The sequence below is a fragment of the Athene noctua genome, chromosome 2, assembly GCF_965140245.1.
Source record: "Athene noctua chromosome 2, bAthNoc1.hap1.1, whole genome shotgun sequence".
NCBI lineage: Eukaryota > Metazoa > Chordata > Aves > Strigiformes > Strigidae > Athene > Athene noctua.
The window spans coordinates 165,314,806-165,341,753 of record NC_134038.1 but is presented as its reverse complement, the minus strand read 5'-3'; the positions used below and the strand labels follow the sequence as shown (position 1 = coordinate 165,341,753).

General features: G+C 43.5%; 1 protein-coding gene across 15 annotated transcripts in view; it reads right to left on the bottom strand.

Moving 5' to 3' along the window:
- The window catches only part of MAP4 (microtubule associated protein 4), a 164,015-nt gene that overhangs the window by 5,556 nt on the left and 131,511 nt on the right, over positions 1–26,948 (bottom strand). For 11 of the 15 annotated variants that reach the window (XM_074901019.1, XM_074901023.1, XM_074901025.1 and 8 more), the window contains 9 exons: positions 17,936–18,036; positions 16,778–16,990; positions 15,123–15,300; positions 11,604–11,663; positions 11,115–11,437; positions 8,724–8,852; positions 7,137–7,229; positions 2,355–2,436; positions 20–132 (listed from right to left, as the gene is read on the bottom strand). In XM_074901019.1, coding sequence (XP_074757120.1) covers positions 20–132; positions 2,355–2,436; positions 7,137–7,229; positions 8,724–8,852; positions 11,115–11,437; positions 11,604–11,663; positions 15,123–15,300; positions 16,778–16,990; positions 17,936–18,036 — 1,292 coding nt within the window. The remainder of the gene's footprint in view (positions 1–19; positions 133–2,354; positions 2,437–7,136; positions 7,230–8,723; positions 8,853–11,114; positions 11,438–11,603; positions 11,664–15,122; positions 15,301–16,777; positions 16,991–17,935; positions 18,037–26,948) is intronic. The other 4 variants (XM_074901021.1, XM_074901024.1, XM_074901026.1 and 1 more) reach the window with 4 other exon arrangements.

Sequence of the window (26,948 nt, the reverse complement as noted above, 5' to 3'; positions counted from 1 at the left end):
CAGAGCTTGCTGCACCCACCTTCACAGTGCCTCCTGCTGGCAAGTGTCCCACGTTGTCCAGGGAACCCACTTTGGCTTGGGCCTTCTCCTTGAAGTTCAGCTTCTGGTTCTCGATTTTGACATCTCCTCCCCCTAGAGTAAGATTGTGTAGGAGTGAGTTTAGACTGGCTCTGAGGAAGGATTTCTGTGCAGAAGGGGCTGTTGGGCGTTGGAATGGGCTGCCCAGGGCAGGGGGGGAGTCCCCATCCCTGAAAGCGTTGAAGAGTCGGGCTGACCCAGCGCTGAGGGATCTGGTGGGGTTGGGAACGGTCAGGGGGAGGTTCATGGTTGGGCTGGAGGAGCTTCAAGGTCGTTCCAACCCAGTTGATTCTGGATTCTATCAATACCTCCAGAACAGCCCCACCTTAGACATGTCCCCTTCCCAGCCCCAATGAGGAGCCACTGGGGACCCCCCCAAGTACTTCAGAGGAGGGACAGGACCAAGTCACACATTTCACGTCCCAGTCTCTCTCCAGTTAAGGTTCAGTTGACAAACTGGCAAGATCAAAGTTGATGATCTCCACCAGTGCAGGCCAAGCAACACTGCAAGAACACGGACAGACAGGCTGGAAGATCTCCTCACACCACCTGCCTCACTTGTGAACCTTTCCTCCCCCAGCCGAGGTGTGAAACGCCGCTTCCACCTGATCCCGCTGGTGCGCTTCCAGCGGCCGACACCAGCTGCCCACTCCCATCTGTGTGTCCCTTGCCAAGGCCTCTGCCAGTTCAGCCCATCTGCCTGATTTGTGCCGGCACATGTTCTGCTTATCTGTTCCCACTCCTACTCCATCCCTGACAGCTGGTTACAGCTCCCTCCCCGACACACAGACCCACGTGCCACGGGCGTGCAGGCAGGGAGAAGCCAACCACACGGACTGGATGGACATTAGGTTCAGGAGAACCTGAAGGTCAGAAAACCCAGAATGACAGAATTATCTGGGTTGGAAAAGAGCTTATAGATCCTCCAGCCCAACCATGAACCTCACCCTGACCGTTCCCAACTTCACCAGATCCCTCAGCGCTGGGTCAACCCAAACAACTGCACATTTCCAGCAAGATCTTCCTAGATTTAGAATGCTGCAGTTTCCGTTAATATATAAGATTATACATGCAGTCCATATGCCAGGAGGTTTATCAAAAAACCCCTACTTAAGTATTGCTAAGCACAACTTTGCTTCCCAGTGGCATCACTAAATACTCAGTCCTTGGCACTTGGGAAGCTCGGCACGGCCAGTGATGGAAGCCAACTGATTTGGTCTAACAGAATCAGTTAAAACATCTGACAACAGATGGATGGATTATTCTGCTTTAATCTGCCCTGGACAGGAGCAGTTATTGTCACGCACAGCGTGTTATTACAGAGCACTGAATAAGCAGAGGTCATGTTTGTGGCACCACGTTCTCAAAGCCGTTTGGAGGCATCGAACCGTGGTGCTCGGTGTGTAAGGCTGAACAGCTTTCAGCCCAACAGCCTGGCAGGAAGGGTGCAGGGAACTCCCATGAGCTGACAAAGACAAGCTTGTAGGATTTCTTTTCAACTTTGGTGGGTGAACGTTGTCCCTGGAGTTTTCCTGTGCAGGTAACTGTCCCCAGATACAGAGAAACCAGTAAAAGTCAGTGAACTGGCTATACTTAAGGATGCTGCAGTTCAAACCACCTGCCTGCAGCCACAGGACCTTGAACTTGAGCCTTGTCTACACTCCAGCTGAGCCATGGACTGGTCACTGCTGGTTAGGAAACCTGAGTTTTGCAGGAATTCACACCAAGTAATGAACACAAAGTGTTCTCAGCAGGGAGCAAGTAATTCCTGCACACTCATCCCATAACATGGCATTGAAGGGCCAAAGGTGTCTATATAAGACAGGAGCTGCCACTGAACTGAAGGCTAAAAAGACCCTTGTATCTGCTTTGAAGCACTAGAGGGAAGTTACTTTATCCTTCCAGAGCACACACATGTCCAAAGAGCCCCAGCGCCCACTGGGAGCATGGATGAAGTTGCCAGACTCCTGGAATGGTCATGGCAAGTATCCACTCTTTTTCTTTTTTTTTTTTTTTTTTTTTCCTTCAAATGGGGAGTTAAAAAGAGAACTTGGTCAAAGCAGTAGATTATCTTCACAGGCAAGATGAAATCCCACATCTCCTAATCCCCTTCTCCACTCATGAAACCACCAGGAATTGAGGAAGCAGCTAGGCAGTACTTCTAGAAAAACTCCCTGAACACAACAAACCCCTTAATTTCAGTTGCAATCCAAGACTATATTTAAGCAACATGCAATATCTACAGACAAATCACGAGGAAATGGTAAAATTTCTACCTGGCTTATGCTTGATATTTGCTTTAGAGCCACACTTCGAGGACACTTTGGAGAGGTCAACTTTCTTGTTCTGGATCTGCACCTAAAGAGACAAAACCAAACAACTCAATGCAGAGAAATATTTCCTGTCAATCTGGAGGCCAGTGGGCCATCTCAAGCATCAGGCCACACTTAATTAACTTGCACCCCCTTTTCCACTGTATTATATTTTCATATTGATTTCCCAGCCACTGTGTGCCAAATGCTTTAGTGTTATTTAAAGGCCTGCACCAGCCAGAAGTGGTTAATGTGAGCAGACAGAAACTGAGACCAGATAAAACTTACAGACGGACAGTAACCAGAAACGGGAGGCTTGAGTTCATGGCACATCCATGGACTACAAAAGCCGTTGGGAGAGGGACCACAGAAAGGGGATTCCCTTGCCACGTTCCCCAGACTGTCTCTGCCCAACGCTGGCTCTGCCTCTGAAGACATGGGCTGCTCCAGACAGTCACCAGGACAGATGGCACCTCACGGTTCTACTCGGCCACCCTCTCGCTGTAGGGCCACAGACATGCCACCAGCTCCAACTTTTTCTACCACCCACGTGCAGACTGCCCCGTGCCCAACTGTCAGGATTTGTGTGCAGCCTCCTTGCAGCAGTCCTTCCGCCCTGCTGAGAGGAGGACACCAGGGGGGATCATCATGCCCAGACGAACTGTTTGAAGAAGCTGTCCTTCTCAAAGACAGAACACTGGGAGCGGGGAAGCTACTCCCCACTATTATTTCCTTTAACCTCATTCTACCAATGACATAATAAAACCATAACTGAAAAAACATTCAGTGATGCAGTCATGAAATCGTGAGGTATTGGTGACTCAGGTAATGACCTTCTTCCAAGCCAATGAGCCAAATGTTGTAGCATGACGTTTGTGGACATCAGTCTGAATTTGGGAAGTGTCTCCTCCAGGGCTGGACAAAGGTGGAGTCAAAACGTCCCAGGTTTTATGTCTTTTTGCTCAAAAAAAGTTTTCATCTCTGAGATCTGGACCATTGTACAAAGCCCCATTTCTGACATGTTTAAAATTCCTCCTGCAGCTCCAGGTGGAGGAACAATTCCTCTATTCCAGAATGAACTTCTTGTCTAGTGACTTGGAGATATTTCATTTCATACAAACATAGGAAAATTTATACCGAAGAGAAGGTGGTCATCTGGCCTAACCCCCTACTAAGCTGACATTATCACTTTCCATGGGAAAGATCTGGGGTTTTCTGGTAGTAATGTTAAGAGGATCACCTCTTCCAATTGTGTCAGCAACCACCAGCTGACACCTACATGCACAGAAAGTTCTGCTGTTGATCATCTCGCAGAGAAAATTAAAATCTTTTTGACCACGACAAGAATTCATTCACTTACCAGCTACTCTAGAAGCTTATTGAGAATGATCATGATAATTTGCAATCCATCTTTCTCAGGAAGCCTGAATCCTCCTACTTACTTGTGAAGGGGGATGAGTCAAAGCCCTGATGCGTCGTTGGCTCACAATTAGAACAGCAGAGTCTGGCCTCCTGCTATGCTGTTCCACATTCATGTACCCTGACTCAGTGACACCAGACACTCTGAAAAGGTGAGATCACAGCTACTGGATTTGATTTTCTTGGGGGTTGCTAATAAAGTCAGTACAGCTTTTATAATGGGTGCTTGCTTGCTTGGAACTGGAATAAAACTGCATTTATTTCACAGAATGCATTTTAAATTAATAACGTTTGCTATCAGCTAGGCTAGACATACCCCGTTATGACTCCTCATGGTTTCACCTGGGGATCCAAACAGTTACACCTAGATGGAAGTGGATTTCTTGTGAGATTTCTAACATTAGCTGGTTTGAGTTTGCAATGGGAGACACACTGCATTCACAGAGCCAAATGCTCAGCCTCTGGTGCCAGAAGTAAACTTTAGATCTGGAAGCTTGATACAGAGGGTCAGATGGAAAACGTGATTCTCATTTCTTCTTAAGATTTTCTATCTCTGACCATTTCCCAATCTATCCAAAGAGGTTAAGCCAAAGGGTAGAGAAACACATGTACATTCCAAATCACCTTGTTAAATCTCCAACAGCATGTACATTACCTGCACTTTGTAAAACCTACCTCTTTACTGCTCCTTTCTTTAAAAAGAGATGGGGAAAATACTAAAGCACAACAAAAGCTTTTACTCAGGAAAGCTAACTGTTTGTGTCAAGATATTTCTGGCAAATATAAGGTGAGTACTGCTTTTGAACATGTCTTCTTGGAGGGAAGAAGAAATTATCTCCATGTATAGAAGGGAAAAAGGGTATCAAACAGAGTGTACCAGGTAGGAACCCCTTCCCTTAGGTAGGATGTCCATCACTTCTGCCAGAGCAACCCTAAAGCTGAATCATAATTTGCTACTAACCACAGCTCTTGTCCACAGGATTCCTAAAAGATTTCACTGAAGCCACAGACTAGAACAACAGACTTCCCAGACATCCCCATCAGCAGTGCAGTTCAGGAATTAAACATCGAGTAATCTTCTATCAGAAATGATCATCATCGTTAATTGAACAAGAAAACATCTTGGAAGAAGACACTAATATTACAGTGCCCCAAAGGGAGCGAGCAGATACAGAAATGAAGAAAAGGAAACACTTTTATAGGAAGCCAGACCGGCCACTGTGTCTCGTTTGCTCACACTGGTACTGCCCGTGCTGGGTCTAAGGGTGTTGGATGGGTGGGAACAGCTGCCTGAAGCTGCTTCGGGGCCATCTGGAACTCAGAAATAAGCAGCACTTTATTCTCAAAGCAAAAAGTTTAAGTAGGTGAGCAAGGAGGAAAACTGCAGTGGTAAAAGGAGAGTTTGGAAGAGGAGGAAAATAATGCAGGCACACACTTGTCCCCTAGAGTTGGGAATGTCCCCAGGACAAGACAGTACAGAGGAAAGGACAGGTTTGGTGATTAAAAAGAAGAAAGAATAGTGGACTAATGTAGTTAATCAAGAAAAATATCCCCCACACTTAAATGACATTTCTGTTAGCCTCTAATTTAAAAAAAAAAAAAAAAAAGTAGGCATGACGTTTGTCCACTAAAAGGCTATCCAAGGTAAGAGTGGCAAAATCCAAGTGGCTTGTGAAATTCTTCTCCTTTGAGTGTGGGAAGACTTAACTTACAACAGCTGCTCTCTGTAGCACAGCCACAGGGACTTCTGCCACAAAACACTGATGACGATAAACAGTCTGTTCCAAACCTGGGTGACAAACCCAGATGAAATACGCAGGAGGAACAGAAATGTGCACAGCTAAAAAAATATTACGAGGGCATCTAATCGACACGATGGTCTCAACATCAGTTTTTCTCTCTGTGGCGCAGAGGATTGTCCTGTCTTGAGGATTTCTATGGGAAGCTCCATACGCACACGTGTGTGCTCCTATGAAGACGGGGTAAGTCGCAGAAATATCAAGTGAGAATGTGCAAACTGGAAGGCAAAGAGGGCAGCAGAGACGTGTGTCCAGGGGCTCTAAATGGGAAGCCGAACATAGTTAAGCGAACGCTGCACATGTGACTTCAACACTGACCATCCTGGCAACAAACCTGTAGGGAACAGGCTTGTGAACAACTCAGATTCCATTGCCTCTTGCAAAGATTGAAGGAAGAATTAGTCAGGTAGAGTGAAGGTTGAGTCAGTTAGACAAATGCACGTGTATTTCCCAGGAAAAGCGGCCACGGCAGTTTGCACCACAGTCAGGTCCTACTTGTATCCCCTGAACCAGACAGGAGACAGAACGCACTGACTGTAGAGCAACAATCTGGCCCCAGAAATGGGGTATTTGCAGGGAGTTTCATTGATGCTGGCTCTCAGGCTCTGGGTACAGAGGGAGTGTCACAAGATGTGACAGCTGGACGTCATTCCTCAGGAACCTGGCACGGTTAAACACCAACGGAAAAAACTTTCCTGGGCTTAAGTACTTCAGTGTCTTTTTGAAACCATCCCAGCTCTGTATTTCTGCAAACTATCCCTAGGACAAACAGCCTAGCATAGATTTGTTAAAGTAGCATGGATCTGCCCACAAGGAAACAAGCCTGCCAAACTATAGTCATGTTTTCTAAAAGCTTCAGTAGCTAGTTAACTTCTTCTGCAGACATCCAGGTTATAATACTCCAAACCCAGCACACAGGCATTATTACAAGCTTAGCCTTATATTTTAATACGCTCAACTCTGCTGCCAGAGATATCAGCAGCCTTTAAATTTAGAAATTAATTGCAGCTCAAAGATTAAATCCCAGAGTCTTTTCCTCCTCCTTCTTCGAAGTCTTGTGAAACAAGAAGTGAAATTAATCTGACTCAGGCATGCTCTATTAGCCAGTCAAGAGTATCGGGCACTTCTAGGCCACAATTCATTTCATCTGTAAAACCAGACATCTAAAACAGGGCAGAAGGTGGATGAGGTGCCTTCCACTGACTGCTGAGGGAATGCACAGTGAGCTAACTCCTGGGGTCAACCACATGCACATCCTACCTTTGGTCATGAACGCCACGGAAATCACGTGAGAAACAGGTCAGGTGTATTTGTAACACAATGAAACAAGACACACGCATTCAACCTAGCAATCCATGGGGGAGAAAAAAAAAAAAAAAAATTCTCTACCCTATATTATTTACAGAAGCCCTGAAACTCTGCCACACGCTTCTGCCTGAAACAGAGCATTCTGAAGGCTGACATATAAAAACATAGTACAAGAGAAGGGAGTTAGTAGAAAGACAGCTTGCCCAGAGCCCATACTTACATTCCCACCTCCAGGGACATGCTTAATATTGTCCTTGGAACCACACTTGGACTGAACATGGCTGTAGTTCGCTTTTTTGGAGACTATCTGGACCTGGAATGTTACAGAATGGAAAACAACACAAGGGAAGAGGACTGGTTAGAGTTGTCATACGACAGGCTGGAGTGGCTGCTCTAACATGGTGGATAAACAGGGAGTTGTGTTAAACTCAATCCAACTTTTAGTATTAGGTGTGAAAGCAACTGAGGAGGAGAGTGAGAAAAAAAAGTGAACGAAACGAGAGGCTGCACAGACAGTGTTAGTGCGAGAGCGTAAGCGCTACCATGAAGACTGCTTCTGCATCTACTCTACAGGTCAACATCACCAGAAGGGCACCTGCCTGCCAGAGGGGCTGGGGCTCTTCACGTCCCCCCACAGCTTCCCCAGAGCAGGGGCAGACAGCCTGGCTGCCTCCTGCCTCCACGGACCGGAGCCACGGGGCCAGCACTCCCAGCAATGCCACCAGCTGCCCAGTGTCTGCACTTTATTTCCATTTGCCTGGACTGGCTCCAGTCCTGGGTCATCCAAAACCTCTGGGTAGTAAAGCTCGGTCTGAGAAACAATTCTTCTGATGAAGGCTTCAAACCTTCAGTTCAATTTTATCAGATGAGTCTTAACGTTCATTGTTTCTCATTTAAACCAGAACGACTCGTGACTTTTTCAAAATACAAAAGGAATATGCTAAGTGAGCTTTTACTCACAAAGGTAGTAACCGAGTTAGAGTAACAGGTCCGTGTTTACAAAGGTTAGTTACGACACGTGTTTAGTCTGGGAGTTATTTAACACAGCACAAAAGGTGGCAGAAGCTGGACGCTGCTTTCTAGAAAGAGGCGATAAATCTGAAGCACAAAAGGAATCACCAGAACAATCTCACTCGAGTAGGTTTCCAAAAACTCCTTAGCCAGTTCAGAAAGGCTGGATTCAGTGCAACAGCAGCTCTGAAAACACCCTCATGCCATGGTTACTGACTTCCCACCCGTTCATTAACAGGCTCTGCCTGATAATATCTGAATTAAACCAGCGTTTGCAGGCGCTCCCGCCTTGCTCCCCATTCACTCCTGCTGAAATACCACGTCCCAACAGCTTCAGGCAAATGGTGACCACCTAACGCATGCAGTTAGAGAGCTTTGGTCCAACTGGGTTGGGAATATTGCAGGGAAGATATTAAGTCTTTACCATTCTGCAATCTTAAGCAGCACTGAACTAAACCTTTCTTCCTAATTACAAACTAGTGCTGTGTATGAAGAACTGGTCTTAAAGGAAACCTCCGACTCAAAGTTAAGCCTACCTACCTAAAAATGAAAATGGAGGACTCTGCTCTGACATTTATATTTGCAGAAGGCATAGAAAAGATACCTCCGAGAACAATCCCTGACCGTGTTTAACTGGGAACACCTCGAGGTTTACAAGAAAGAATTGGAAGAGTGTCTGTGCAAGGAAAAGTGACACTGACAGAAGAAAGCAGAAGAGTTGAAGAGAAGGGAAAGTGATTCAAAATGGAAATGTTTTCCTTCATCTCCCACAGAGAAAAGTCTGAAATAAACTCACTTTCCCATTGAGCTGTTTGGGGGCACCCTCTTTTGATACGGTTGTTTTAGTAGGAGCCATTTTAGAGACTGCATTGGGTTCAGACTTTCGTGCAGCAGCGGCTGATTCTGGCTTTTTCTCTATTTTCCCCTAGATGGAGACAAATGGATGATTTCAACCAGCAAAAGCAAAAGTGTGGGCAGGAGAGTACGTGAACACAAGCTACCCAGATAAACTTAGTGGAGCAGACAACCCAGGAGAACTTCTTACATGCTGTAATCCTCAGGCAAAATATAATCCTGCGTCCGGGAATGACAAAACTAAGGAGGTGGAGGGGAAGCCACATCAGATACAGGATGAAACAGGCACCCTAGGGTCATCGAGCAAGAATTAAGTTCTCCATTTCTCAAAAAACTCACAGGTGCCCTTCACTGGCGTCTCATCATTTCCCCAAAGGCCACGTTGGCAGGTCTCCAAGTGACCCCAGCACATTATACTCCACCAAGAAATTAAACCCACTCTCTTTGTAACCCAACGGCAGAGCAGGACCACCTCCTTCCCGTGGAGGACATTATACAGATCTTAGAGGCAAACACACCCACCGGCTGATTTTCTTTGCATTCAAGCTCTGCTGGATATAGATACACTGTGCTTTCACCTCTGACTTCTCACCCCCACACTGGTTTGACTCGGGCTTTGAGATGAGCAGCTGATTTAGTTTTTAACGAAGCAAATGCAGGTGGACCTAGCTAATCCAGCTAAGTAGAAAACTGAATGAAAATTTACAGGTTTTAGAAAAATTCAGCAACTACATGAGAAAAATCCATTCATCTGCTAATCCAGGTAAGTACAGCAGAACCTGCATTTTTTGGGGGGGTGTCAGCATAAATCCTGTATTTCACTGATCTACCAGCAACAGAACAGTAAACAAAAAAAACCCCCCAGTGCTCCTATGGCATTCTCAAATTCTAAAAACATCTCAACGTTAAGTAAGACCACAAAAAGGACAAATTACTTAAAAGTACAATTGTTCGGATTTAGAAAATAAAGGACAGTACAATTCAGTGTAAAAAAAAAGTCCCTTCAACTGACACAATAACCCTGTAAGCTGAAAAGCTCTGCAATCCTCAGAACCCTAGCACAGTTCAGAGTAACAGAACAATCTGACATGTTCTTTCTGACCAGATGGCAGGTTTTCTGAACCACTATTTGATTTCAAGCTACAATATATGGTATATGAAAGGGTCACCCTCCTGCTTGCTCCAGAGTTTTTCAGCACACTTGGCTTGTAATTTTCAGAAACTGTGTTTTGGGGAGTGGGAGTTTGTGTCCTCTAGACCTCAAAGCTCTGAGGACTGTACTGTGATACTGTACAGCTGAGATACTCTTAACTCTGAAGAATAAATCCATATTATATTGATGCTGTCTGTGACATACACCACCAAAGCCCAAGAACGCCCTTGACTTTAATGTGCCTGAGAGGAGATTAAGGCTCCCAGCATGAAAGGTGCTCTCTTGGCATCAGATTAAACTTGTATGCCGAGTTATTCATTACTGCAGACCTGCAGCAAAGATAAGTGGGCAAATCTGTTCCACTCTGTGGAAATTAAAGCCCTCTGACTACGGGCAAGCTGCTAACACATTTGGTCAGGCCAAGATGTGTGTATCTGTTAGACAATACCCAATAAAGGTTTTATGATTGTGCATATCCACAAAATTATTTAAACCCTCCGAAGAGGGCTACAGGTATATCCCTAAACCTTTGTCATTTACATGGCAGATATTCACAGTGAAAGTGTAATTTAAGGCTGTGACTGACTGAGAGCCTCAAGTTGTATCTACGTACACGCTTTCCCCTACAGCTCATTCAACACACCCTGTTCTCTTCCTGTGGCCACCACAGGTTATCCAGAGAGCAGCACATGCAGACCCACTTCGTTTTAGCTTTAGGTCTGACAAGTTGAACAGAGTCCCCATTCCCAGACCTGAGAAAGGTGCTGTGGAACTTGCTCCTGAATCCAGATTTCCTGCACCATAGTGCATTATTCCACCTTCTGTACCATTGAGTAGACTCGATTCCTCTATTCAAAGGCAAAGTTTTGGAATGCAGACAATGTTTTGACCTTTCAATACCAACTAGTTTCTACGTCAGGAAGTACGTTAGAAAAAACAGAACCAGAGTTTTGAATTCCTGTACGTAACACCATGAAGGGTCTTACAGGGGATTCCTTCTGTACACTGCTATCACTGTTAAAGCCTTGTGCATAAACCAAGAACCCAAAGAGGAGCTCTGCAGAGCATAAATGAGAAGAGCAGTGAGGATACAGCCACCAAAATTAGCAAAGAGCACCCCTAATGCTTAAGAGTTACTGTTCCAAAGCGCATCTTGTTACCAAGTTTGAAGAAACTTACCTTTCCTCCACCAGGCTGATGTTTGATATTATCTGTTGATCCAATTTTAGAACGTACATTTTTCAGATCTGGAGCAGAAACGCTGCTGGTGGGACGAGGCGGCTTGGAAACGGTGCTGGGTTTAGTCGGAGCCTTAGCAGTTGGTTTTTTAGCGTCTGCCGTTGCGGTTGGGGTTGTGGTGGGTTTGGTTGCAGCAGGCTTGGCTTTGGGACGACTGGTGGTTACTCCAGGTAAAGTAGGTGCACTGGAGGCGGTGGTAGAAGGAGTGGTGGCACTGCTTTTTACCGCGTTTCCAGTAGCACTCTTAGGGCGGCTCAAGTCTGCTACAGTGATCGCAGCGAGAGTTGGAGGGAATGGGGGAAAAAAAAATGGGTCAGAAGCCATTTATACAAACTTCTTCCGAGTCCTAAAGCTGTACGGTGACCTGCCTGATAAACACAGCCCCGAAACAAGGAGGCTTCAATTTAGATGGAAACGGAACAAAGTTACCTGATGGTGACTTCGCAGAGGTCTTCTTGGCATCTGCAGGCTTTGCATCAGTCTTGATAGCTGCCCAAAACAAAACAGAGCCATCAGTATTTCAGAGCAGGAGGCAGTCTGCATAGATGAGAAAGCTGGGATCCCAGCACAGCTTCCCTGGATGGAGTGCAGGGGCTCTCGGCAGCAACTCGCATAGCGCTGGTCCTCTCTGCCCACAGTTCCCATTTATAACATGCTGCTTGAAAGAAAGCGTCTCAAGAATTAACTGCTCTGCTCAAACACCTGGCTGAGGGGGTAACGGCACAACTCATTCATGGTTCCCAGCAAAAGGATCAAGTCACAGTCACAGTAACACACCTGGGGTATGGTTTGCATTTTGTTTTTCCTTAAAATAACTTCCTGTATCTGACAGCACTCACTGACATTATTTTAATCCTGTCCCAATTTAATTTCTAAAAAAAACCCAAAACCCAAACACCACCCCAACAAAAGAACCCCCACAACCCAAAGCTCTTCTCTTTACTAAATATCAAAAGCAAACCCACATTTGTCCATCTATAACCTCAGCATTATTGTTAGATCAGTTCTAACCAATGCCAATTTTCTTGCACAGAAGTTATTGCACAAATTTTGATCCGTACTGTAATTGTGTAAAACCAAAAATCAATCACTAAACTGAACGAAGCCTTTGGGCAAACACCAGCGATCATGACCTGATTACATGCCACAGATCACATTCCACATAGACAGAGGACAGTCTAAACCAGGAACGCATCTATATTTCTCAAAGCAGAACAAAACATACACAATCAAGGAAAAAAAATAAATCACAGACTGAAAAATATAAACAGAACCTTATTTTAAAGAGCTCTTTGATAATGAAATTCTAGCTTTTTTACTACCAATGATGGCCATTTTCGGTTAAATGCTGCTTCATTTCAGTAGCCAAAGGAAGGCAACGTTAAACAATAAATTGAAAAAAATCTAAATTAGAAATTACGAAAACTCCCATCTTCTGATATTTAATTTTCATTAACAGTCTTAGATTTTTAGATAAACTCAAGTAGCTGGCAGGGTACTTTATGGAATACCAATACAGAAAAGAGCAAGCAAAAGAGGCAGATCACTCTAGGCCAAGTTAGTCTGAATGACTCCATCCTGACTTTGCTAAAAGCATTCAATTAAACACCACAGATACTAGCTAATGAGATGGAACACATTTGGATAATTCAATAAGGCCTAAAGGAAAGATATATAATTAATACTTCAAAAAAGGTCCTGTCAAACCAACCTAATCTCATTGCTTGAGACCACATCTTTAATTGGGAAATCTGTATGGACAGAACAGACTTAATTTTATAAAAAGGCCAGAGGACTAATGTGTTACTTTAACATATAGAGATGTTATTTCTACTTGTGTCAGTGGAGAGCCAAATGCTGAAAGTCCTTTGTCTATGCTCTTAGTAGGTGATGTTGAAAACCTGGAGAATGATAAAGCTACTGGGAAAATGGTCTGTAACGACAGGCAAAGACTTTGACCTTCTTCTGATCTCAAAGACAGAGAGGTGGTCTTGTACAAAAGTCATTTTTAGAGGGAAAGGGGAAAACTGGAAAAAAATAAAAGGATAAAAATCAAGCACCACATAGCTCATGGCTCTTGTTCCGTCAAAAGTGACTGACAAATATTTAATACCTGAAAAAGTAAAACCATATTAATTTCCAAACAAGCCACTATACACCGATTTTAAAACAGTGCTAACGACTAAATAATGAGCAAACCACAAGGAAGTGAGAGTCCCTGTCTCTTGAACCTGAAAAGCAAGAGCAGATGTCCTTCTAAAATACCACCTTTAGCCAGAAGCCGATTATCCATCCCAGTGCTACATCATGAGAAACTCAACTGTGATCAGAAGAGATCCAGACCTCCATCACTCACACCTGTAGATCTAGCTGCAGTGCACGTGCTCTACCCAGACTGAAATGTTAGTGTCCCCTTCAGGCCCCACAGCTCTGTTCATCCTCTGTCACATTCCTGCTTTCTCCTCTTCCAAAACAGGGCTGCCTTCTTTCACTACCAGCAACTCCTCTGTGCATTTCCAGACCCAGACAAAGCAGCTTTCCCTCCTAATGGAGCTTCTCCAGCTGACCTCATCTCTCCCTCGCCCACCCAGTTCTCACTGTGCTTTGGCAATGTCCCACCAGAAGCCTTCTCCTCTGTGCATCTCACCACTTGGAACAACCTTCCCGCATCTCTGCATCGTTGACTCCATCTCTTTTCAAATGCCATCAGAAAACACTTTGTTCTTTGTGTCTCAGTTTTGGAGGAGAAATTAACTGAGCTCATTAAAACATATTGAGCATTCTGGGCTGCAAAGACCATATAAAATGAATTTTACAAGGATCAGGTCCACAGGATCAGTCAAGATATGTGGCTCGTGGAAAATGCAACGCTTTCCCTACACTTAATTAGTTCTATTTTCCCCAACAGCATAATGTATGGAATGTACATCTAGCCTAATATATTTCAACACAGTTAAAACATTGCTATACTTTTGGGGAAGAGAGGTTACAAATTCATGTTTTGGGACTCATAGAACAAAACAACCAATATATATTATTAGTTTTACATGTTTATTGGCAAATTCTGCCAACGAGGTCTAGTCATTTGAAAAGACTTGAGAACATTTAACTATGTTTTTATCTGATGTTAAATCTCTCAAGCTCCATTAAAATGAGCAAAAACAGTGCTTGCAAGATGCTAATATGCTGCTCAAGTTTCATGCTGACTGTGTTAAACTCATGGGAAGTTCCCTCTTTGGCAATAGCAGGAGTGGGACCAGTTTTCTGATGAAGCTGCTGTGATTTCAGCTCCAAATTCTTCCTGCACTAGCAAAAAACCTCCACTTCTGTTCAACCTTTTTTGTTTTTCAGTCTAAGTGCTTCAAGTCCTCTTCTGAAGATTTACTTTTCCCAAGTTTTAAATTTTAGTGTTTATTCTAACTGTTGCTACAGCAAAATACAGAGGTAAGAGCATCTTTTTTTCTTAAATCAAGCATGTTGAGTAATTGCATTAACCCTGAAGCACACAGAGTTGATCCAAGTTGGCCTTGAAGGTTATTTAGATTTGTTTTAGGAGAAGGGAGCCCTGGAGAGGAAAAAAAAGAAGTCTCTGTGCCTTGGCATCATGGGATCTTGCTTTGTGTGGTATCAAAAGGGTTAATATTTTAGCTATCACTAAGCTTCGAGTCAGCTCCTGACTGACAGGCAGGCCAGATTCCACCTCTCCGAGGTACAGGTTAACAGCAGCTGAGGCTTCTCATAAATGGCTACATTTCAAGGCTTTTGGGTTTTCCCCTTCTTTTGAACCTGAAGATCTCAAGCTTGTTTAGTAATTTTAATAAACTAATGGATGGCCTAAACACAGGAAAAAGTGGTCAGCGTACTGGAATAGGTGACCCAACGGCGCTACTCAAATAGAAACCTGCAGCTGGTCAGAGATCTCCTGAAGAAAAACAAGAAAACACTTACACGTTGGCCTCTTGGGTGGAGAAGTAGCAGTATTTTTTGCACCAGCAGCTGCTGTGACTGGCGACGCCGCCGTTGTCCTCGGAGTAGTGGGGGTGCTCCTGGGAGTAGTTCTAGGAGTGGCAGATGATGGAGGCTTTGAAAGCGAGGTCCGCTTCTCTGTGGTCTTCGCATCTGCAACCTGGAAAAGGAACAGGCTGTGTTAAAGCCACTATTTCACTGACAAGCTCTTCAAAGCCTTTGCCGACAAAAAGCCTGAAATAAATTGAAATTGTTTAAATTCTGAAACACGCAGGCTAAGCACTGTGGAAACACTATAAAGCAAGAGATTAAAAAGTTAATTAAGGCATGCAGCAGCGGCTGACCACATTCAGGGCAGGACACAGAGCACAGACCCTGCTGAATATTGGAATTCACCCAGATCTGTTTCAGCGATAATGCGTGGAGGCCATTTACAGGTGTGAACGAGGCTTTGATTTCTGAGCAAAATGGAAAACATCCGTCCACTCACAACACTTCTGGGAGAGATTTCTGTCCTTCATGAGCAGAAATGCTTCCTAAGCTAAGAAGGCTTTTATTAAAACACTGTGGACATAAGAATTAAAGAGTCCGTGGTTCATTCCTCACTTGGGAAACCTTCATGTCTGTCCTTGGTAAGTCACTTGTTCGCAAAGTGACTGATCTCTTAAGTATGACAATACTGAGTTAATGTATAGAAACAATTGAGAAGAGATTTCGATTTCATCAAAATGGGATACAGAAGCATGCAAAAACTTGAACAAAACCAAAGACACTGGTTCACAGAAAAAAGTACAGGTTTACACCTGTGCTTTCTTATTCTTTTCAATAGTTTTAGATAGTTTTACAAGACATTCAAATGCAGTTATTGAAGCTTAAATGTATATAGTAGAAATGTTAGCATTTAGACATCCACTGAAAGCTTCTGAGATAAATTTTAACATTTCCTTTCAAATCTGAATTCTTCTGCTAGATACTATTCAGAAGTTAACGTGGGGAAGATTCAAGGGACATTTCCTGTTCTTAACATTACATGTTGATACCCTACTCCAGCTTTAAGATGCAACCCTAAGAACTGTCCACAAGCCTTCTTGTATTGGAGAATTACCAATCTCCAATATTCCCTGAGCATGTAAGTGTATGATCAGCTATCTCTGAACAGTTTGTATAATGGCCAGACACCATAAAGGGGAATACTGAAGTGTTCAAACTGATTTTTTTTTCCCCCCAGTATTAATATCGAAGCTCTCCATTCAGTTTTCCCATGCTCCTGTCTGGATTTGAGAGCTATCCTATGTTTGTAGTGTATCTATATTTAAAAACCCCTCCTCCTTTAGTGATGGAAGGAAATAAGGAATTATCTTGTGTACTTCATGATGGTTCACCAGGAAAACTGTGGTAATACAGTCGAGTTTAATTTTCTCAAATTAATTTTCACAATGAAATGCTTGGGACCTGATGTCTTAAGTGGGTTAATGGACGCTGATACTGACTGTGCAGCTCTCGTAACGCAGTGAGTCACATTCCTGATCTTATCCTCCCATGATTAGCACTGGAGTTATGTTCTGACTCTTGGGTAAGACAGCTGAACATGTAAATAAGTTCTCGGAGCTCCCACACAAAAGCAAATTGCTTCTTACCTTTGGTTTAGTCTCTTTTGAAGTTAAGGTGGAGGGACGTGTAGTACTGGTGGCTGGGCGTTTAGCAGTAGTGGCTGAAGCAGGACCTGCAGTAGGGCTGGTGGGTTTTTTGTTTGGGCCAGGAGTGGCAGAGGCTGGCCGCTTGGGACTGGTAGCGGACAGGGGCCTGGCTTTCGTTGCTGCAGGCTTTGTAGATGATGTGGATGAGGCAGGCTTTATGTTTTTTCAAAAAGCAAAATCCAGTATAAAAACAGACAAAAAACAACAACAACAAAAAAAAAAACAACAGAAAAAAACAACAAAAAAAAAATAGCGCATTGTAAACGGAAACATTGAGCTGCAAGAACATAAAAATGATATTTTAAATGAAACAAACCAACACAAAAAATTAGCTTTCTGTTTTCTGAGCATTACAAAAAGACCAAAATGAAGCAGCAGCAGCAGCAGAGGGCTGCCTTCGGAGCCCAGGGGTTTTGCCACTCAATTCAAAGCGAATGGGATTTATTCCAGAGACATCTAAAGCAACAGAAGGAAGCGCTGGTAAAGCTGGGATTAGTAATTGGGTGTTCCTGGCATCTCATCCTACGTGCAATACACAGGACATTGCCTTCCAGTGACAGGCACGCAACGGATTGCAAGCTCTAAATCCTCATCTGATCAACTCCGAGGGTCACGCACCCGCTGCCCTCCAGGGGACCAAAACCCCCTGCCCCACCGCTGCTCTGCGAAGCTGGGGCTGGGTTTTGCTGAATGCTGCAATCTTCTAAAAGCACATCTCTCATGGTTCATAAACAGCCCTAAAATAAGAGACTATTCTGAGCAGGATCTCTGAATGCTAATGGTAATGCAAAGAAATGTGTTGTAAACAACTAGCAGAAGTGTTACCATACATGTTTACTCCTTCTACACCACTGATACCAACCAGGGAATTAATTGAAATTCAGGTTTACCACACATTTATTAAATACACTTTCAATCACATTTGCTACAGGCTGAGTTGTTTGCAACTTCATAACTGGATGTCTTTGTTCTAGTGAAATGGTTCACAAATGGCAGCTCAGAAAACAGAACTCGTGTTGTTGCCACAGCTTAAGAAGCAGAAAAGCTGGCAAATAAAACCCATGGAGGCGAATATGCTGAACATGAAACGACACCTACCTTTGTCTTCTTCTCAGGGCTGGGAGGAAGCTCTTTGCTGGGAGGTGTTGTGATGTCGTTCCCTGTCACAGCTTCAGCTGGTTTGGTCTCTTCTGGTTTTGCTGGAGAAAAAGAAAAAAAGAAAAAAGAAAAAAAAAAAGAAAAAAGAAAAAAGAAGGGAGGCTTTGTAAGTTTGAGCTTCTTCTTTTTTTTAAACATATAATTCTTTTTTTTTAGTTTACTATTATTAAACACAGTAGCAGGAGGAGACAGACCTGACAGGTTGGCTATTTCTAGAAAATTTCCCCCAAACCAGCACACCTGTAAGAAGAAAGAATTTTCCCTGTAACAGGACAGGTTCATCCAGATGCCATTAGCATCCAATCTCTCATATTATTCCAGGGGGAAAAGACAGACAGCAGATGAAGGAAACCTCTGGTTTAATTAAAATAACAAACCTTCCTATCTTTCAAGTTATTAAAATCAATTGTTGGACTATTAATGGTGAAGTTCTGACCTCTTCCAGATTTTACACTATGACTTATGGTGAAGTAGGGTGCTGTTGCCAAGCTATCCCTATCATTATGGCTGTTTCTTCCTGACCTTTCTCCTGCCCACGCCCAGGTGTTGCAGCTCTCCGTGAGCAGGGAGGATTCCTGAAAGCTGGACTGCTAATGGGAAAGCAGGAACACGGGGATCTCGTCCTAACACATGGGGATCATCCCGACCCTCATAGCGTGGGAACCACCGTGTCGTGCTGCTTCATGCGGGCCCAAAGCTTAGATCCAGGTATGAGGGTTGCCAGTTTGTCACTGCAATTGTTCATTTTTGTCATTGCCACCAAAGGTTGTTACGTGGAGCAGGGACAGCAGACACACTCTCCTCCCAACAGCAGCTGGGCAGCCACAACCACTTCCTTGCCTCCTTTTAAAAGACAGTTTCTAAAGCGTTGTCCTAGCCACCAGCAGGAGAACTACTGCCCTCCAAAGCAAACACTGTAACAAAACGTTAATTTAGTAGCAGCTTCATCAAGTTTTCTCCCTAAATCTTCACAAGTCCTACAGCAGAACTGCCACGGGATGTGCAAGAGACATCTGGGGGATTTCTATTCCCTATAAACAGTTTTTAAAACACTAATTCTCAGCGGCGTTCGCTGCCGTGAGCCACCTTCCACTGTGATTCCTGTGAAATTAGAATTTTACGAAGGATACGGTGCAAACAACCCACTCCGAATTTATGCATTTTCCCTTGTCAGCTGGGGATTAAAAGAAAGGGTTATCTGTGTCGGGTGTTTCTTTTTATAACAAGGCAACAGATTGTAACGCTGCAGCACATGCTAAGGGCCCACCAGACAATAGCGTTAACAATTCCAACAGTAAAAAGGTTGTATTCCACATCTTGAAAATTACTATTTATAGTTCACATTTTCCTGCTTGTCAGTCTTGAAAGGAGCATCTCAGAGGACAGTTCAATTCTGGTACAAACATCACTGTTGAAACAAGCAAAATAAAAATCAAGCTTTCCTCTTGCCCCAGCAATGCTCAACAGCACGATAGTTTTGTCATTGTTATTTATTTTTCTGACTCCAGGACAAGTTTAGAAGCCTTTTTTTCCATCATGCATTTAGCTTCCAAGTCATACTAAACTGGGTTTAGCATCCTGAGCATACAAGAAAAGACTCATGAAGAAAAACAAGCACCAAAACGTACAGACTGGACACTGCTTTTAATGCAAAATTCATGTTCACCTAGAAAGCCCTTTTCTGGTTTTTTGTAGCTAATCTATATTGGCTCCTCTACACCAATTTTCTCCACTGCATTTCAATAAGCCTTTATATTCTCCCTCATTTAACTTGTCAGTTTTATCTACAGCAATACCAGAAAGAGCAATTGTTGTCAATGGTTCCTGTTTCTGAACAACCACTTTCTGTCCATTCACTGCTCTCTGCTCCCAGGATCCCACGCCTGGGGATGGCTTTATTTTGAATCCTACCAGTCTCAGATATCTCAGACATCAAGGTGACTTTCCGTCTGTTGGAAGCTACCTTTCACACAGTGCCTGTCACTATTATTTCAGCTAATTCAGCAGCAACATTAAACCTCTTGCTTGATGACGGTATCACGGCACCCACGCAGAAACATGAACTCAGCTGCTCAGGGAGCCCAATGCTCAAAAACCCTCAGGTTCCAAAGCTTCAGGATTTAAACTCCAGCAGCTTCCATGCTTCTGAACTAATGACAACAGGAATTTCATGTTCTTTCTTGCTACTTAATCGAATATGGGCTACTATATAAGAAATCTGGAGTGAGTAGCTTCACACAAAATTATCAGAGGTTCTACAAAATAAATAGGATTTTTTTTAAAAAAATGTAAACCAGAAATGTAGCATCACCAAGCTGATGGAGCTACACTGCAAGATAGCACATATACAGCTTAAGCAACTTACATCTATAATAATAATAATAATAATAATAATAATAATAATAATAATCATCAGCCCAGGAGAGCTGGGTAGGGAACTTCTCCTAGGTCAGGTTCCACCTCTGATATACCGCGCTACACAACCTTGTACACAAGCTCAAGGGATTACAGAAGGATAATTTTGTTTTGTGCTGCCTCAGTTTGAGTAACGACCCAGTGTGCTCATCAGTACATTTGCTTTCATTCACCATTCAATGATGAGGGCGCTCCCTCCTACACAGAGCAGAGCGCTGCCTGGGAAGATTTCCTAGTTACAGGGAGTATTAGGAAAGGCTGCCAAACCTTAATCAGATTTGTTCATTAGTCTGCAAGAGACTTTTCAGTTTGCTTGCCCCTCCAAGCATGGCAACAAACCTCTGAAATATATTTCAAAGACATTTTGTTGGGAGCCCTAGCAGGGGCTGCTGCTCTGCCCTGGGCAGGGCTCCTCCTCCAGCCGCCGCAGCTCCTGCTCCTCCTGGCATTCGCTGATGGAGAAAATTCAGCTCAGCTGAGTCAGCACCCAGAACTGAATTAACCCCAGGGGAAAGGAGGCCAGGGACTTGAAGGAGAGAGGGAAGGTCATTCCAATCTGCCATCTTCCACTGATAAACAAAAAGCCATACCCTGCGATCAGGTACTTTCTCCCTGCTGCTACTCCCTGCAATGGCAAGCAGTGCCGTGCTGTCTGGTATATCCATTCTCAACCCCAACTTACCATTTATTACTCACTAAGTATGTTTTTAAACGGTGGAAATCAAACTTCTTGTATGTGTCAGTTCACAATCCTGCAAGACACCACTGCTTCACAATTTCTAAGAGTGACATGGGAAGCAATTATTCACATCCAAGTGCACCAGAGAAAACAACTCCACAATGAGAACTAAATCCACAAGCTGCAAACTCCAGAATTCTGTCTGAGGTTTTACTGACATCGATTATGAAAGAGCAAACTTAGTAAGTGGTGCTTATGTCTCCCTTAACAGTGATACCAAGTGTCCTTCAGCCAGGCTCCAGCTGGCAGGAGGAGGATTTGCTGAAGTGCTGCATGGAGGAGGGACCCCCTGGGGTGGCCCAGTACTTCTCACATGGACACCGTGCTTCAGTGACTTTGTATTTATGTACTTATTTGCCTCTAGATGGTTTTAGACAAAACAGGCCAGTTCTGAGAAAAACAACCCTAAATCCTGCATATCACAGATAACCTCAATGTTTTCCTTGACAAGATTTCGCTCTCATCTGCTGCAGGAGGAGTTGGACTCTGGCAGATGCAACCTTGCTGCCACACAAGTGTCTTCTCGTATCAAAATCTGCTCAAATTCAGCGACATTAGAATTCACTGAAAAAAACCCCAAACCACCCCATGGTTTGAACCCTCTTGCTGGCTGGAGCCTCAGCTGAGTCCCCGCATTGGCCAGACTCCGTGGCCCATCTCCTAGTGCTTCCCAGGCTGCAGCCACCTCATCCAGGTTCCTGTGAGGATGGAGCTGGGCAAACCGAGACTCACACGAGTTGTAGGTGGCAGAAACCAGACTTCTCCTCCCCTGACCCTGCACCACAGCCGTGCCTAAGCTGTAGTTACACGCAGAAGCCACAGCGCTGAAACTATGCTTAGCAAAGGCACGCTAGAGTCAACAAGAAGTTCAAAAAGCATATTTTTAAAATTAATTTGTCACCAGAAACCAGGTATTTGCCATTGCTGGATGCAGGACCCAGAAAACAAGATCACGTGGTGTTCTGATAAAAGTGAAGTCAGAGGGAACAAGACTCCTAACAAAGAAGCAGTGGTGATTTTTCAGAATAAATAGTAAAAATGAGGTGATCTGTGTCAAAACTGACAAAAAACCCCCCAACTTCAGCTCCTTGTTATAAAAGAGGACAACACTCTTCCTATAGATCTTTAAAATTATGGAAAATATAACTCATTATGTTTGTCTTGTACAAGCAGAGCGAGCCATAAAAAAACCCACTAATGAGGAAATTTATAATTCTGCCTCCAACAGCCAAGTTTAAATCCTGTGACGCAAATAAAGCATGTGGGGCCATCCACGCAGTCGTGGAGTAGGCACAGTTTCCTGAAAGGCAATTCATCCTGGTTTTCAGCAGCCACTCATAACAAGTGGTTTAAACAAGAACCCCGGTGTCTGAGGAGACTCTTAACATATTTTATCCTTAACCTCTTACTTCTATACATGCTGCCACCCTCTCGGTGGTTACTAACAGCAGGTGAGTTACTACTAGAAGAAATGTAATGTGAAATCAAAGTAGATGATGCAATGGTTTTAAGAATGATATCTTTTTCCCACAAAATAACACACAGCTACCTTATCAACCAGACGAAAGACCAAAGCTGTCCTCCAAGGCTCAACGATAATGTTTAAACAGACTGCCTATTATTTCTTTAAAAACTTCCCTGTTTGAACAGTTTCTCTCCAAGATTTCCTGTATATCACTAACACAGCTCAAGAGAACAACTTTTCAAGGAACCTTCAAGCACATCTTTCAGGCCCAACCCATTCCACCGCATCCACAGAAAACCAACATCCACTAAACTAGAAGGTTCTGATGACAAAGCTTTTCCTCTGGTTGTCTTTCCTCTCAGGAGACTTTCATTAGAAGGAGGTTAAGGAATGGAGCATTTCCCCTTCATATCACAAGAATGTACAGAGCCTCCCTTCAAATGAGTTAATTACAAAAAATAAAAATTATAATGACAGAGAGTTTGGTTGATTTTAAGGTCTGCTACCTGAAAACCCCAGGCATCTTTTGACAAAGCCCAAGGAACAAGACAACCCAAACTCAAGTGTTTTAACCAAGCTTTGCAGATGCTAAGGAGGGCTCTTCCTCAAAAACAGCAACAACGTGGGGCAAAAGCCGCTGAAGTGCACTGGAAAACGACAGGAAAGGACAGTGGAGGTGATGACAACCTTCACGCTTCTGAAAGAAGTGACAGAGTCAAGCAGAAGGGAAGGGCAGGAGCAACACAAACTGCCACGCCACCCCTTCAAGCTGTGCTAACCAAACGTGAAAAGGAGGATTGCAAACCCACATATCAAAAACGCTTCATTATTTTACCCTTGAACTCACTACTCAAAATGCAATTATACCTATTGCCCAGGATGACCGTGAGAATTCAGTAACCTGCCTGCATGGATATCCCACAGTGGTCACAGAGCAATGAAGGGCTGGAAGGGACCTCAGAGGTCACCAGCCCAAGCCATCACTCAAAGCAGGTCCCAGTAGATCAGATTGCTTACAGTCATGGCCAGCGTAATTTCCAAATATAAGGAAAAACTTCTTCAATATGAGGGAGGTCAAACACTGGAGGAGGCCCAAGGAGTTCTCCACCCTTGGAGACATTCAGACCTGGAAAGGAGACACACGGCCCTGGAGCAACTTGATCTACTTACACATGGTTTTGAGTTGGGGGTTAAACCAGAGACCTCCAGAGCTCTGGTTCCAGTCTAAGTGACTCTGTGTTACAGCTACATAGTGGAGGATGCCCACGCTGTATGCAATTAATCATGTTTTCTTGGAGCCGTCCCGATTATGAGTAACTAAATATAGTTCTCCTAACCATAAGGAGGAAAAAAACCCACCCCACTCTCCTCCAAAAAAAAAAACCCCAAACCTCTCTTTGCCATCCTGTGACTTGCAGTCTAGAGACTATCTGCTTATCCAACAGCTTTTTAGCCCATGTAATCACTTCACATTAGTACAGCAGAACAACGTAGATTGGAAGGGATGTCTGGAGGTCATTTAGCCCAATCCCTCACTCAAATTATACTAGATTGCTTGGGGTCTCTAAGGGTGGAGATTCCACATCTTGGGTCTTCTCCTCCAATATCTGATTAGCCTCATGGTTAAATAAATAAAAAAAATATATATAAAAAAAATCACAATTAATAAATTCCTGGCACAAGATGTTTTACTGTAAAATGCTCAGAAGTCACCCAGCACCATTTGCTTCCATCTGCTGCTGCTCTTTTCATTTGATGACCCATATTCTTATACTGGACAAACTGAACACACTTCTCTTGTTCACAGCTTTCATGTCATTGATGACTTCACAGACAGTAATCACAACTACCTCCCTGTCCAAGTCCTCTCTCTTCCGAGCTACAAGTCCTCTCTCTTCCAGGCTAAAGAGTCTTAGTTTATAACTCTCTGGTATGAGGCTTTTATTAATCATACTTCTCATTCTGTTACAACCTTTCTGAGGCAGAGGACAACATGCGGATTTACACATCATATTCAGAATGCAAGTGCATAATGGATTTATAAATCAATATAATTCTTTTCTAGTTTGTTCTCTCTTTCTGAATTCCTAGATCTCCATTTGGTGAAGGAAAGCCACACAAAAGCATCCTTATGATATCTATAAAATCCTTACGACATCTATAAAATCCTTACAACAATAGCATTATTGCTCCTCCTCTACAAGTAACAGAAACAAAACCATCAGGGTTACAGTTCGTGCGGGGTGACATTGAGCTGGAACCCAAGAGGAAAGCAAACACAGACCTTTAGTATTTCAGATCCCTTCACCACCAGTTTTGCTGTAACAGCTCTCTCGTGAAAGCTGTTACTGTGTGTGAAAAAAACAGGCACTAAACCTGAAGGGCTTTACTGTTCATGTTTGCTTCCCTGAAGCAGTAAAATTAGGAAGAAGTACTTATAGAAACATAACCATCAGTATCTTTTTCAAGTTAAACCATGTTACTGCATTGTTTTATAAATCATGGAACTCAGAAAAAAAGCCTACGGGCATGTATTTCTCAAATACCGTGCAGCAACTTATTCAAGATTAAGCATTCCCAAAAATACATTCTCCACATCAAAAGGAGCAGGTGAAGACCCCATTTACCACCTATCTGAGTCTCATCTCAAAAGGCCAAAAGCAAGTATTTCTATTTTCTGGTACTGTGGCAAGCAAAAGCTAAAGTGAAGATAAAGCATTTGACCTGCCGTGCCCCTAGTCACTGATGCAGGCTGGTTCATTTACGTGCTTCAAAATGGAAGGGGCCTTGCAGCGACATTCAAAGGTGCCTGTGAACGAGGCCAGGGACTCATCTTCCATATCCCCAGCGAGGGATATTCAGCAGGCTAAGCTGAACTAAAACATCATTCAATGAAACAGCTCCATAATTCTCATAGGGATTAGAGTCATCAACTGAAAATCCATTAAGAGAAATAGATTAAGCAATAAGGCAATGGCCATCCTTACTCTCCCTCTTAAACCTAAACAACCTTAGAAACAAAACCAGTCCATGTTAAATACTGCTTTTGCCAGAAATGCTACAGAGGCACGAACTCTTTCTTGTTCATCCATCACCAGCCAGAAGGAGATGCTTCATCATAGAAATCACCATCAAATAAAGCATTTTTGTTTGAGGCTGTTAAGACAAAAGTATCTACAAAGAAAAGAAATCTCATTTTAAGCAGAAATACAACCCTTCTCTGATTTTTCCTGGCTACAAAAGCCTAAATAAAATGTCCCCTGCTTGACCAAAATACAGAATAGCTCAGCATTTTATTTGGCACTGAATGCAACTCAATCAATGTGTACATTTTTACTTGTTATCAAGAACCAAGGAATAATCGGACGTCCTCTTTGCCTGTACCCTGTGGACCTAGGCTGATTTTTTAAGCCTCTATTTTTCACCCAGGAAGGGAAATCCTAAATCAAACTTGTTCTTCCAGAACAATCTAAACCACTTGCCATGTTTACCTAATGGGGCACGAACTGAAATCAAATAGTTTTTTAGAGTAATTAACACACTTCGTTTGACTGTAATACTGTGCTGAAAATTTGATGCTGGATATAAAAAAGCTAACAAAATTTCCTTTTCATTGATAAAAGTGGAAGCACATTCATAAAACCAACAAAAAGCTCTATTTTCTGTCAATTCCCCTGACAAACCAAAGTGAGAGAGACAAGCACACCTCCCAGTCAGACTAAAAATACCAGCAAAACCACAACATGAGCAGAAACTGCCTTAGAAAGGATATATCAAGTGGGGAGCAGGGAAGAAACGCTGCCTGTATTCCTATTTCAGTCTGTATCTAAAGCTGGTCTGAATGCTGATGAAACCTCAAGAGCATTTCCAGCTTGAGCAGTGCTTAGTGCAGGTATTCTCGGTATCTGAAGGCGTAAAACTGCAATTCCAACACTGTTCAAAAGGCAAAACAATTACAAGCACGATCCTATCTCTGAAAACTTAAGCACAAAGGTGAGATATTACCAACGACCCAGCTAGTCCAACGTGAACTTTTTGTATGTTCTCTGATAGCAGCAACAAGCCACAGAGAAGCTGGTCTGAGGGGTCTTCCTAACCCTTATCAGCTGATATAACACCAGCCTTGTACTTGAAGCACAACATTCTACATGCCTTTATGCTAGATGCACACCTTGGAGACCCATCCTTAGAAATTCCCGTTCTGTACGTCCTGCCACACTTGGCCCCTCAAGCTCGCAGAAGGAATTTCCAGGGACGAGCAGCCACACAAACCCGGCGTGCGCTGCCCTCAGCCCCTCTTCTGCTGTGGAACATCTCCTTGCTCTTGTCACCTC